Genomic DNA, 13417 nt, shown 5'->3' with positions numbered 1-13417 from the left:
TTGATAAGTATGGCTTAGTTGAAAACTAAACGAAGTTCTATATTAATATATTATAGTGAATCAGATGGCAACAATAACTGGGTGTATTGTTTTATTGTTAGTTTTTAATTATTTTTAAAATTTTCTTATAATCAAATTATACTATATTACAGAGTGGTATAGATATTTATTTGGAGTAATTATTAAGCTAGTTGTTACAGCTAACTGTGATTAAACTGAATTAAACAAGAAGGCAATTTAATCCTGCTTTATGAAATTTTTCTAATAATCCACTCTAAAACAATACTGAATACACAAAACACTTAGGTTTTGACCCATTGAAAAGCCCAATAATTTAGTCATTTTTTTCCCCTAAAACACTGGGTGTATAATAATGTAACTATTTTATATTGACATATATATACAAAAGAGTTTGAGTAATTTGGCTGAAGTATTCCTTCTTTGTTATTTGTTTGCGCTTTTATCAATTATTCTTTGAATTGGTTTCTGAAATACTCAAGATAGTGATAAAAACAACTTCTAATATTTTTGAATTTTCTATAGTAAACAGTTAATATTTTAATTTTTATTTACATTTTTCAATACAATGGTAATATTTAATTACATAAATATTAAGTTATTCATACTACATGGTCATGTACTTCATTAAATTCTCTGGTTTTCCTTTTTATTCTTGTGTTTCATGTCTCAAAAGTAATTTTTAGGCTTTTTAAAAAATATTTTGTGGAGCTTTCTGTTTTTTGTTTTTTATTTTTACCCCCCACCCCCCCGTGGTACCAGGAATTGAGCCCAGAGCTCACACATGCAAGGCAAATGTTCCACCATTAACCTACGTCCCCAGCCCTGACATTTTACTGTGTTCTTAAGTGTCATAGCCCTATCAATTAATATAGTGTTTTTAAGATAAGCACCCATCACATGAATAGGTGAAAGTGTGGTTGCTTTTAATGAGTCAATAAAATATTAATGAACCTTACTATCATATGTAAGTCTAATTTTGAATATGCTGGTATGAAGTAGAAAACCTCTGATATTCTTATCCCTGAAATATAAACATCTTTTATTTGTCAAGGACAGAGATCTTTATTGCTAAAGTATAGTTGTTATTCACTGCTAATACCTATCAGCTGCACCTATACAGCTATGAAATGGACTATAAGTATTTGGTTTTTGAGAGAGCTCTTCTGGTTAATCAAAGTGCTGACTGTAAGTGGTGGTGATGGTGGAGATAGTAATAGTGGTATTAGATCATGTTGGAGGTGATAGCAGGAGTAATAGCAGCAGTACCTTACTTTTACATAATATTTGGTACCTTAGAAAAAAATTTCACATATACTATCTATCTAACTCTATTATTTGATATTCCTGTAAGACATTTACAGATCTTTAAGTCTCACTAACCACCTGTATTTTTATGTAATTCTAACTTTATGCTGAATTAATTTTAAAGAACTCTTCAAGGCTTGGTGTACAAAATTGGTAGGATATCACCTAGACTTTTTTCTTTTTGAAATGTTAGGCAAAAACTTTTTTTTAAAACCCAAGCAAGCAGTTTCATGTTTTACTAAAGGATAGTTGAGGGATGTGGAGGTAGTTGTATGCATGTCTTAAGAGATCAATAATTCCTTGTCCCCAGTTCTTAAATTAAAATGCTCTAAAATTGAAATGACATTTAGTTACTATTTGATGGTATACCTATTGCAGTTTGCTCCAAAAATCTGATATGAACTAATTTGATACTATTTATATTTTTTATTTATCCTCCTTGGTATAGTCATATGTTTTGTAGCAGGAATAGTAAGTCATATGATTGCAGACCTAAGTGCAATTTCATTTAACTATGTATCATTTCTGTATTTTTTTCTAAAATAAAAATCATATACTTGTGCCTAATTTTTTATAAACATAGCTAATAAAATACTGAACATAAAATAAGAATATAGTATTTGTTATTGGTTTATTGGATATTAAGAAGGGTTGTTTGTTTTCTTTTTAAACCCTCTTCCCCCAGATACTTATCTTCTGCAAATCCTAATGATAACAGAACCAGTTCCAATGTGGATAAAAGCTTGGTAGGTATTTTCTTATTGTTAGCTTTAAAAAAAATTGTTTTATGTATAATGTATTTGTGTATGTAGTATTGAGTAAGCTTATGTATTGCTTGTGAATGAGCAGTTATTGCACTTAGATTTTTCTGGCAATTTTTATCTATTGTCGCCTTTCTGATATGAATTTTTCTGAATATCAAAGGAAATAATTTATGTAGAGACAGTAAACAAAGTTGCTACACAGATGACAATAGTTGTCTTTTTAATCTTTGGAATTAGTAATATATATAATAAGTATTTCATCACTAAGGGTCTTGGCAGGAAAACAGATGACTTGGAAAATTTAAATGAAGATTTTTTTTGTATTATTAAAATAACCTTAACATAAAATTGACCACTTTAACTATTTTTAAGTGTATACAGTACAGAGACATTCAGAATTTTCTTAAGAGTTGTGCAACCATCCACCATTTCTAGAACTTTTTCCTTATCCCAAACTTAAATTCTGTGCCCTGAAAAAAATAACTCCCCATTTCACTCTCCCCAAGGCCCTTATAACTACTATTCTACTTTCTGTCTCAATAAATTTGATTATTTACCTCCTGGAATTAGACAATATTTATCATTTTGTGACTGACTTATTTTTTTAGCATGTTGTCTTCCAAGCTTTTGTAGTATGTATCACAATAGCCTTCCCTTGTAAGGCTGAATAGTATCCCAGTGAACATTTTAATCACACTTTGTTCATGAATTCATTAAATGAAAAGTTTTAATGGGGGGACTATTAAATTGTGAACATCAACTTTGATTAACAATAGTGTGAAGGCATTACTCATATAGTTGAGGCAAAGAGAAAATTCTGTAATGGTAACTGAGAAAACCTGGCATCATAGAAGAAGAACATAGAACATAGAACTTTTCCAAAGCTATGGTAAAGCCAGAAGGATACCCTCTGATTTCCTGATGGTGTCTCTCATCATTTGAAATCAACAGGGCAACAGAGTACTGCATTTTAGATTTTAAGGTAAAGATGAACAGAGGATATAGATCTTCAAGACTAGAAGGTTGTTGGGGAAATGGAGAATAAGCATCATTTAATTTTTCTACTGAGAAGTAAATTAGGAAGTATATTTTAATTGTGAGTTCTTCCTGTTGCTTATGTGGTTTACGTTCATGAGAAAGATTTTGTTATTTGTAAAAAAATCTTATTTGCTTACTTTTGAGAAAATTCTTTTGTGGTTTCCTAGACTTTTCTGAAAAAAATATCAGGAATGATAATTTGGCCATCCTTACAGGATTCTTTAAACACTGTTCTATAGTCTGTATGTTTTAACAGAGGAGTAGAAAGTAGCAACATTTTTTAGAAGTTGATACAGTTCTTCTCTTTCTCTGATGTTTTTACCCTTTAAAAATTTTTTTGTTGTTGTAGATGGACAGAATGCCTTTGTTTTATTTGTTTATTTTTATGGTACTAAGGATTGAGCCCGGTGCTTCACACATGCTAGTAAAGTGCTCTGCCACTGAGCTACCGCCTCAGCCCCTGATGTATTTACTCTTAAAAGTAAGAAAACATATGATAAAATGAGAAAAACAGGAAAGAATTGTGCGAGTTACCTGCTGGCTTTTATGGTCATCTTTCTCTTTTAAAATTTCATCCCCAAAAGCTCGTTAGTAAGTTATATAGCTCACGAGTCTTCAGGGCTCAGATACCATTAAAATAAAAGTACTTTTGATCTAGGGAAGGTAACATTAAGGCCTTGCTGTAACCCAACTCTTAGAGCATTTTCTGTATGATTAAAGGTATGTTAGACTTCAGGGAATGAAGGGAAGTGGGGATTGGGAGGACAGAGTAGGAAAGATAGTGGAATGATTCTGACATAATTTTCTTGCATGTACATATGTGAATACACCATAGTGAATCTATTAGAATAAGATGTACTCCATGTTTGTATAAATATGTGAAAATATACTCTACTGCCATGTATAACTAAAAAATCAAAAAAAGACTTTAAAAATATTCAAAGGATTCATCTTTTGTTTGGGCTGATTTTGTTCAGTGGTGATTGCTCTAAGTTTCTGTCAGTGGCTGCTTTTTATCTTTTGCTCTGTTAAGAACAGAGGAAACTAAGTACAAAAATCAGCTGATTTAATTTTCAACTCTTCCTTACAAGTCTTCTAGTTAAAATTCTAACAGACAACTTTGCAGTTGCCAAATATGATGAAAAAAAAATATATATATATGTATATATATATATTTGGCGGGGGGGCTGCATTTGACATTGACTACTCCCTCCTCTTTGGAACTTTAACCTTTTAATATTCTTTCATGTTTCCTTTATTTCCTTCCTTTTTTCCCTCCTACATCTTTGAATTTTGTTTTCATTCCTCTACTCAATTATTAAATAATGTTTCCCAGAGTGTGATCTTGTCTCTGCTCATTTTTTAAATTTATTTTGATTCATTGTACACAAATGAGGTACAACTGTTATTTCTCTGGTTGTACATGGAGTAGCATCATTTGTGTAATCATATATGTACATAGGGTAATGATGTTTATATCATTCTGTTATTTTTCCTTCCCGCCACCCTTCTTTTTCCTCTATACAATTGATCCTCCTCCATTCTTGCCTCCCTACCACCCCCCCTCCTGTTATGTATCATCATCTGCTTATTAGAGAGATCATTCACCTTTTGGTTTTTTGAGATTGGCTTGTCTCCCTTAGCATGATATTCTCCAATTTCATCCATTTGCCTGCAAATGCCATAATTTTATTATTCTCTATGGCTGAGTAATATTCCATTGTATGTACATACCACAGTTTCTTTATCCATTCATCAATGGAAGGGCATCTAGGTTGGTCCCACAATCTAGCTATTGTACATTGAGCAGCTATGAACATTGATGTGGCTGTATCTCTGTAGTATGCTGATTTTAAGTCCTTTGGGTATAGGCCAAGGAGCAGGATAGCTGGATCAAATGGTGGGTCCATTCCAAGTTTTCTAAGGAATCTCCACATTGCTTTCCAGAGTGGCTGCAATAATTTGCAACCCCACCAGCAATGTATGAGTGTACCTTTTTCCCCACATCCTTACCAACACCTATTGTTGCTTGTATTCTTGATAATAGTCATTCTAATTGGGGTGAGATGAAATCTAAGGGTAGTTTTGATTTGCATTTCTCTTATTACTAGAATGTTGAACATTTTTTCATATATCTGTTGATTGCTTGTAGATCTTCTGTGAAGTGTCTGCTCGTTTCCTTGTCCATTTATTGATTGGGTGGGTTATTCGTATTCTTGGTGTAAAGTTTTTTGTGTTCTTTATAGATTCTGGAGATTAGTGCTCTATCTGAAGTGTGTGTGGCAAAGATTTTCTCCTACTCTGTAGGCTCTCTCTTCACATTGTCGATAGTTTCCTTTGCTGAGAAAAAGCTTTTTAGTTTGAATCTATCCCAATTATTGATTCTTGGTTTTATTTCTTGTGCTTTGGGAGTCATGTTAAGGAAGTCTGGTCCTAAGCTGACAGGATGAAGATTTGGACCTACTTTTTCTCCTATAAGGTGCAGGGTCTCTGGTCTGATTCCAAGGTCCTTGATCCATTTTGAGTTGAGTTTTGTACAGGGTGAGAGGTAGGGGTTAAGTTTTATTTTGCTGCATATGGATTTCCAGTTTTCCCAGCACCATTTGTTGAAGAGGCTATCTTTTCTCCATTGTATGTTTTTGGCACCTTTGTCTTGTATGAGAAAACTGTATTTATGTGGGTTTGTCTCTGTGTCCTCTATTCTGTACCTGTCTATTTTGGTGCCAATACCATGCCGTTTTGTTATTATTGCTCTGTAGTATAGTTGAAGGTCTGGTATTGTGATATCCCCTGCTTCACTCTTCCTTCAAAGGATTGCTTTAGCTATTCTGGGTCTCTTATTCTTCCAAATGAATTTCATGATTGCTTGCTCTATTTCTGTGAGTTACGTTATTGGGATTTTAATTGGAATTGCATTGAATCTGTATAGCGCCTTTGGTAGAATGGCCGTTTTGACAGTATTAATTCTGCCTATTCAAGAATATGGGAGCTCTTCTAAGGTTTTCTTTAATTTCTTTCTTTAGTGATCTATAGTTCTCATTGTAGAGGTCTTTCACCTCTTTTGTTAGATTTTTTTTTTTTTTTTTTTTTGAGGCTATTGTGAGTGGGGTAGTTTTCCTAATTCCTCTTTCAGAGGATTCATCACTTAGGAATAAAAATACATTAGATTTATGAGCATTGATTTTATATCCTGCTACTTTACTGAATTCATTTATGAGTTCTAGAAGTTTTCTGGTAGAATTTTTTGGCTCCTTTAAATAGTCTCTACTCATTTCTATGGGTATTCTTATGTATGTCCAGCTTATTACTCTAAGCTCTACACCCAAATCCCTCTCTCCTGGGTACACTTCTGGCTTTTCCAACTAGGCCAAAGTTGAACACAATTTTCTTCTCTCATACCCTCCCAACAGTAGTTTTTTTGTTTCTTGCTTTTTGCAGTGGTACTATATCTGTTCTTTCTTATTTCTGATCATTTTTTGAGGTCATAAATCTGCTTTCTAATTGACAGATTTATCCATTTCTTCCTCTTTATTCCTGTGACCTCTTCTTTATATCAGATCAATATTCTCTCTTACTAGAACTTTTTCAGTAGCCTATTAATTACCTTGTTGTTCTTTCTAGAATTTCACTTCCCTTTAAACTATTCTACTATTGAAGTTTGGTTTCTGAAATGCCAATATTATGTCATATATTGCTTATAGGTTAAAGTTTTATTTTTGCATACAGGAATCATGGTCCCACACTTACTTTTCAGGTTTGATAAGAGTTATTTCTTGTATTATATGCTATACTCTGTCATACTTGGTTTCTTCCCATTTCCCTAATTTGTTCTCTTCTACCTTTTGGCCTGTATGTTCATTCTAGCTGAAATATCTTCTTTCTACTACCTTCTCTTCTGGGTAAATTTTTCTCATCTTTTTGGTCTTACTTCAAGCATTGCATATCCCTAGCAGAATTAGAAGTCACTCACCCTTCTCTCCTTCAGAACACCCTGTATATAATTTTATTATCACCTACCATGATATTATATTTTGTACATATGTTTTTGGATCATTGTAGGTTCTTAATGGATATATTAAAAAATTAAGATTGTACATATTAGTGTAATGCCAGGTAATGTTTCAATACATATAAATATTGCATAATATTTAAATCACTTCACATTTCTTTTTGCATCATTATCTTTACAATAATAAAGACATCATTAGTTTTAGGAGAACAAGGGCCAGACCTTTGTAATTTTTGCATTACTAACACCTAGCACAGGATACCTAAAATACAAATAAATGTTGACAAAATACTTGTTAAAGTAATAAAAAAAGAAAGTGATAAGATTAAACTAATTATTTCCTAAACAGGTATAAAATGGTACCATAAACTTGTTATTTTTAATTTCCCTATGAATATTATTGGTTGAATAAGATGGATTTTTTTTTTTCAATTAAAGCAGGAAAGTTTGCAGAAAACAATCTATAAGCTAGAAGAACAGCTGCATAATGAAATGCAATTAAAAGATGAAATGGAGCAGAAGTGCAGGTAAGAATATAATTATGTTTTTCATGTTAATAGTTGTATATAGCAAATACTTTAAAGCTCATACTCTCACATCCACGAAAAATGTCTTGGCTAGAATTGAAAAGTAATATTGATGTTAGCTTTTAGTTGTAGATGTACTTTCCTCAAACTATTAAAGTTCATGTTTCTGGCAGTCTTCCTTCTTAAAAATTATGTATAGTTCTAATTCATTTAATCGTCTGATCTTATTCATTTAATCTTCCATTTTAATTAGCTAACTGAAAGAGCAAATTGGTTTACATTAAATAAGTAGTTTCTGAAATGTAAAGTGTTGATGTTTAAAATTGATTAAATTTTTGATGCAGTCTTTCTGATTTCCACTGATTCCCTAGAGCAGTAACTCAGAATTATTTCATGTGCATCAAATTCTAATAGCATATATATTTATGAGAGAATGATCAAGCTATTTTAAAATAACCTAGCATATTGCTATTTCTTATTAATAGCAATCTTTTTATAATTACAAGCAGTAACTTCTTATAATTATGCCATTAGTGAACAATATTGAATAAATGAAATATAAAGGTAACATTGAGATTAAATATTCAGCAAGTGAAATTGGAAACACTCAATATTGTGACTGAATAGGAATAGAGGAGTAGGAAACAGGTAAAATTCTCACTACATACCATCCCTGTAGATTATATAGTTAAGTGTATAACAAAAACTTAAAAAAAAAAAAAAAAAAGCACTGGAATAAGCAATCAATTGATCCCAGAATTTTGAAGTATATAATATAGAAATAAAGGGAGAAAATGGAGAAACTGTTGAATGTTGAAACTATTGAGAAGTTTTTATATCAGAAACATTTTTCAACAAAATTAAAATCAAAGTGTGAAGTAGTAGTAATGGGAATCAATTTAAAGGAAGAAATAAGAATAACAAAAATGTCTGATAGTCATGTGAAAATGTGTACTCTGAAGAAAATGGAATTAAAATGTGATAAGAACTTTTTAAATTACTTATTGAACTGGTGAATAGTTAATTTTAAAGACAATACTAGGAATTATAGATTGATATTTGCTTACATTTATTTTCTCGTGAGTATTCAAATGTTTTATTCTTTATCTTTTCTGAAAGGTATATCTCAAATATCCATTAGAACTTTATCCCACAAAAATATATTTTTTTTGTTTTGGTATCAGGGATTGAATCCAAGTGCACTTTGACCCTGAACTACATCCCCAACCCTTATTTTTTATTTTGAGACAGGATCTTGCTAAGTTGTTGACGGCCTTGCTAAATTACTGAGACTGTAGCTGGTTATTTTTCGATTGTCTTTCCCCGTCCTACTTTTAGCCTTTTCCCCTCACAGAAACTGGAAGAATTTAGTTGGTTTTTAAGTGGACAGGCTGGAAACAAATTTTACGTAGTAATTCACTACTATTACCACCACATATAGATTAAGACTAATCCTGATCTAATTCTTCACATTTAAATCAGTTTAAATTCATATCAGTTGAGTTACATTTATTCATTCAGAAGGTCAGTTTGTATCGGATAATGTGCTTGCCAGGAGTATAATCTTGACTAAAGCAAGGAATAGACCTTGTTCACATGGAGCTTGTAATCAACAGTGAGGATATAAAAGTCATTGTTAGTGTGGTATGTGGTAAGATGGAGAGAGAAAAAAATGATACAGGTATACATCAGGAGATACCTGTACTATTTTGTTGGAGATTAGAAAAGCTGGAACCAGAAGGATCAATGGGAAATACCAAGAAGGAATAGAAAGATTAGTTAGGATCCAGGGAATACATATCTGTGGAGGCTTTGATGTAAGAGATGGCTATGTAGTAGTAACATATGAAGGAAGGAAAAGCCTGAGATTAGGCTGGGAAGATTGGCAGGGTCTAAATCTTGAGGGACTTTGTTTTGGACAAGCTAAGAAACTTGGAGATTATCCTAAGTGTGATGGAAACACTTTGAACGTTATTAAACCAAGAAATGCTGTGCAGGTGTGTGTGTGTGTGTGTAATTAAATATTTATATATTAGTTTGGGGATGTGGCTTAGTGGTATAGCAGTTGACTAGCTCATGTGAGGCCCTGGATTTAATCCATAGCACCACAAAAAAAGAAAGTATACATGAATATTTTTAAAAAGAACAATCTAGTTAATTTGCAGCATTTTCTATTTACTGAACTAGATGGGAATAAAGGAGAAAAATGAGTCAAGGATGATTTCTATGTAATGTCATTTACTCCAGGATTTATAAATCTCTCCTGGATGAAATTCAATATCCTTAAAGATGGATGAGAAAAAGTGAATATTTTTTCTAATTTATAACTGACATTTATCATTTTTTAATTCTATTCAAAGGTAACAATAAAGTTAATAAGCAGTAGCTGAGTTTATCATTACTAATAAAAATGACAGATATTTTCCTATATTAAAATTGTTAATTACCTCTGAATACCACTATACTGAAATTATTGCCACTAGATCTTGTGATTTAATTTAGTAATGAAAAGCATATACGTTTGTATTTCAATATAATTGGCTTCTTTTAATCCTGTGTAATTTTTATGCTTTTAAAAATGCTATTCTGGAAAAAGGCCATTGACCTTACCAGAGTGCCAGTGAAGTTGATGGCACAAAAAAAGGTTAAGAAACCCTAGTTGTGAAAATGTTTGGAATATATAGATTTTGAACTCTGGGCAAAAAAAATAATTTCTAATCTGTATTACTTTTTTTTTTTCAGAACTTCAAATATAAAACTAGACAAGATAATGAAAGAATTGGATGAAGAGGTACATTTTTGTTTCCTAAACAGGTTTTCCTTTTTGAGATTTCCCCCACTTTCAATTTGTTTTATTTCCAGAGGTAATTGCATTTGAACTCCATAGTTGAAACACAAAACAGAACCACAGAATTAAGATGAAAGACATTGGAGTTGCAGGTTTAAGTGGTATAGATTATACCTTAAATTTCCTTTGTACAGTTTTATTCTATGACCATTTTGAAATTTTGGAATATTAATAATTAATAATATTAATTATAATCCATAATTAATAAAAATATTAATAATAAGATTTAGTTCAGAAGTTCTTAGTAGTTGAAAAATGAAAAGAAGGAAAAGTTAGAGATCAGAAATTGAATCTAGAATTATATCAGGAAGAGACAAATAGGGATGAGAGAGGAATCTAATTTAAAATATTTTTTAAAGGATTAAGATTAACAGTTGCATGTGGTCAAATGGGAAGTACATTGATTTTGAAATTATTTATGTTCCCATGATTACCTACTAAAATTGTTTTTATTAGAGAAACAGCATAAGCTTCTCTTACAATAGGATGATTGATATTTTTAAATATGTAATACCTTTTCTTTCCTTAGATACCTGGTAGATATCTTTCTACTGTGTATGTGAAGGGTCCTTGAAAGAAAGACTGTCTATAGTCTTTCTCTAATATATTACTTTCCTTTTCCTTTTTAGATTTAACCTCTCTGTTGGTTTTTACTAAGAAATCTGTCAGGGGTTTATCTTCTTTCATATATAGCTTTTTATAAATATATATAATCATCTGTGAAGATTTCAATGTTTTACCCATTGACTATTTGGGCAATATATAGTTAGCCTTAGTACTATATTTTTTACTCTTTGTGTTTAAGGATCCTTTTTGCATATCTTCCACTTTTTATTTTATTTCATTTTTAAAACATAAAATTTAGATGTGCTAGATTTGTTGTACCTTTTTCCAAATTCAAGATAGAGAGGGAAATCTTAATTAGAAGAGTCCCACTTACGAAAAAACACCATGAAAGTACTTTTCCCTATTCTTCCTGCAAAGTACAGCTAAAATCCCTAGACATTAAATATTAAACAAATGTTTAAAAAATTCTGAAAAGTGGAAAGAAGGTGGCTGATCAGGTAAATTAAGTACTTGGTTCTTGAAAAACAACACAGGAATGAATACTATGGGCTTTCTTTTTGCTGCACATGTATCCCAGATTGCTTACTAGAGAAGGCAGCAACCTGGAAATGCCAACAAGCACAGACAAAAACCTAAGAAAAGTCTTCCTCTAACCTAAGGACCAAAAAAGGAGTAGGCTAGGAAGTCAGAAAACTTATACAATCATTGCTCTGCTCAGGGAAATGGCATGGAAAATGTAGCCCCATCCCCAACAGCAAAGACCAAGTGGGAAGCTCAGACTTCTACCTCCTCTGTGTTGTAATGTACCACAGCCTCCAGATAAGGTAGTATCAGAGAAGGCCTACTAAAGGGATTTTCATCTCCAATGGGTGGTAACAGACCTCCTTCTCACGAGACGTGTAGCAGAGGCCATGAGAGAAATCCAGACTTCCACTTATACCTGCCTATAGTGAGGCGCCCCTCCCACTCTCTTCTGGGGTGTTTGCCAGAAGAGGCATTGTAGAAAGGTACAACTTTCACCACTGAAAATGCCACGCCTTCTCCACAACAGTGACTGTGGAAGCCACCTAAGAAATAGTAATAAGGTACTCACCTGCCCCAAGCATGTAATTGGTGGAGTGCTGGAACTCCCATTCTCAATCAGCAGTAATGAAGATCTGCACTACCACCACCCCCTGACACGTGCTTTGGTATCAGTAGAAGTTAAGTGCAAAATCTGGTTATCTGTTTTCACCTGGCAGAAATGAAGTAGCACTTCCTTAATTCCACCAGAACAGTGACAGAGAGGTGTCCCAAAACAGACATTTTATTCATTTATTTTGTTTCAATTACACAGAATGGTGAGTTTTGTTGTGGCATATTCACACATACATAAAAACACAGTTTAGTCAACCTAAATTCCCAATACCCCTCACCCTCTCCTTCCTTCCTTTATCCCTACCCCACCCTAATGGTTACCTTGCTACTTTCATGCCATTCCTTTTTCCCATTTGCCTTTAGCATCTATATATAAGAGAAAACATGATACTTTTCTCTCTGAATCTGACTTATTTCCTGCAAAATTTTGATCTCAAGTTCTGTTTTTTTGCATAATTTTGTCCTATGGCTGGATAAAACTCTTTGGCTATATATATTACATTTCCTTTGTTCATCTGTTGATGAACACCTAGGTTGATTTCATGATTTGGCTAGTTGAAGCAGAAGATTTAAATAAGATCCAGGATATTGTAAGATAATACTAAAAATGTCCAGCTTTGAAAAGCAAATTGTTCATCATAATCAGAACTAGAAACATCTCAACTGGAATAAGAGAAGATAGATATCAACACCAAGATGGCACAAGTGTTAGAAATATTTGACAGTGATATAAAGGAGTATATACAATATAAAGGATATAAACAATCATAAATATGTTTCAGTGAGCAACTACAAACATACTTGAAATAAGTGAAAAAAATAGAATGCCTTAGCAAAGAAATAGAAAATGTTAGCAAAGATGTAGATGAATGATATAAAATAGAACCAACCAAAAATATTACAGTAACTGAGATAAAAATCTTAAGCTCTTAGCAGCCAAGTAATACAAGAAAGAATCAGAGAACTTATAGAACAATAAAATGACCTAGTCTGAACAACAGAGTTAACAGTTTTGGGAGACAAAAAAAAGTGACTGAGCCTCAGGGGCATGTAGAACTAGCTCTAGCAGTAAAGTTCTCACATTTGTGTCAGTGGAATTGCTGAAAGAATGAGAAAAAGAGAAGGGAAGAAATGGTGACTGAAAATTTCACAATTACAACAGAGGACGTGAACCTACATGTAAAAGATGGTCAATCAACAG

At 32.4% G+C, this 13417-nt stretch overlaps 1 protein-coding gene and 1 long non-coding RNA gene across 4 annotated transcripts in view; one reads left to right on the top strand and one right to left on the bottom strand.

The window, feature by feature from the left end:
- The window catches only part of ROCK1 (Rho associated coiled-coil containing protein kinase 1), a 162924-nt gene that overhangs the window by 71801 nt on the left and 77706 nt on the right, over nucleotides 1-13417 (top strand). For all 3 annotated transcript variants that reach the window (XM_079108289.1, XM_079108288.1, XM_079108290.1), the window contains one exon: nucleotides 2012-2072. In XM_079108289.1, the coding sequence (XP_078964415.1) occupies nucleotides 2012-2072 (61 nt within the window). The remainder of the gene's footprint in view (nucleotides 1-2011; nucleotides 2073-13417) is intronic.
- Nucleotides 1-13417, bottom strand: part of LOC306642545 — a 51580-nt gene that overhangs the window by 27186 nt on the left and 10977 nt on the right. The gene's annotated exons all lie outside the window — the stretch shown is intronic.

This window comes from Sciurus vulgaris, assembly GCF_902686455.1.
Source record: "Sciurus vulgaris genome assembly, chromosome: 13".
NCBI classification, from domain to species: domain Eukaryota; kingdom Metazoa; phylum Chordata; class Mammalia; order Rodentia; family Sciuridae; genus Sciurus; species Sciurus vulgaris.
This window is presented reverse-complemented; position numbering and strand designations above follow the sequence as displayed.